The 1,135-nt window shown below is 30.1% G+C and overlaps 1 protein-coding gene across 1 annotated transcript in view; it reads left to right on the top strand.

Moving 5' to 3' along the window:
- Positions 1-1,135, top strand: part of LOC106882048 (voltage-dependent calcium channel gamma-5 subunit) — a gene marked incomplete in the record, with an annotated part of 310,039 nt that overhangs the window by 284,680 nt on the left and 24,224 nt on the right. Inside the window, 1 exon segment of the mRNA XM_052970504.1 lies at positions 77-178. Coding sequence (XP_052826464.1) covers positions 77-178 — 102 coding nt within the window.

Genomic DNA, 1,135 nt, shown 5'->3' with positions numbered 1-1,135 from the left:
TATATATATATGCATGTATGTATATATGTATGTATTCATTTATTTATACATTTTTTTTTTGCCTTTTCTGTTTTAGAATACGCTCCAGGCGAAGAGAAATCTTTTTGTGCTAACATTGACTATTACAATCAAGGTTTTGAACGAGTGGAAAAAGCAAGTACATCAATGGCCATAACACGTGAGTAAATATGTATATACATACTGTCTTTTTGTGTTTGTATATAAGTGTGTATGTAAGAGGGATTATGTGAACAAAGATAGATAACTAAGCATAGAAGTGAATGGAATAGATATGTATACAAAGGAATACAAATCATAAAATACGCATTAATAACTCCAAATTCCTTGCTTAAATTAAACTATTTATCAAACATTCATCAGACAATTTTTTCTTGGCCAAATTAAGCTGGGATATTCAAAATTATATAAATTTTCTCTTCTTTGCATGTTGGGGTATGAATGGTGTAAAAGGCACGACTTTTAATTGCTAAAAACAAGCTATTTCTAGTAATTCATAGGGTGCTCGCAGATCATCAATATTTGAAGCAAAAATGCATCTATTCATTCTCAAAACGCTCTTGTAGATTCCAACGCGAATATATGAACGCTTTTGTTTTTTGTTTTGTGTTTTTCATCGAACACCTCTTCTCTGTAGACGAAGTTTACTCATAACACATGTTTCACCAGTGTAAGAGCTGTTGTTTATAGAAATCAGAAAAGAAATTACTTGCTGATGCGTGCTGGTAGTGTGAGAGCATAACAGCGAGATTCCAAAGGATAACTTATCCGTTCATTCTTAAAACGTTCAAGCAGATTCGAACGTGAATGATGGTTTTTCTTCAACGGAGTCATTTATAAGTTATTGAAGAAACATAGTTGACAATTCAAAGATAGATAAAATGGAAGAAAATGAAATTAAGGATAAAAGGAAAATAAAAATATGAAGACATAAGTACGAGCGGAGACTCAGCTAGATTATTGGGTACCAATAATGTTGAATTGAGTTAATTGCTGTTAATTGGTTATATTTAGATAACTTCCCTGTTTAATTGCTAATTAAGCAAGAAACTCAGAATAACAATGTATAATCTATTACAGCTTTTATATATATATATATATATATATATATATATAT

Source organism: Octopus bimaculoides, chromosome 9 (assembly GCF_001194135.2).
Source record: "Octopus bimaculoides isolate UCB-OBI-ISO-001 chromosome 9, ASM119413v2, whole genome shotgun sequence".
Taxonomy (NCBI): domain Eukaryota; kingdom Metazoa; phylum Mollusca; class Cephalopoda; order Octopoda; family Octopodidae; genus Octopus; species Octopus bimaculoides.
Note: the sequence above shows the minus strand (reverse complement) of the source record. Positions and strands in the feature narration are given on the sequence as shown.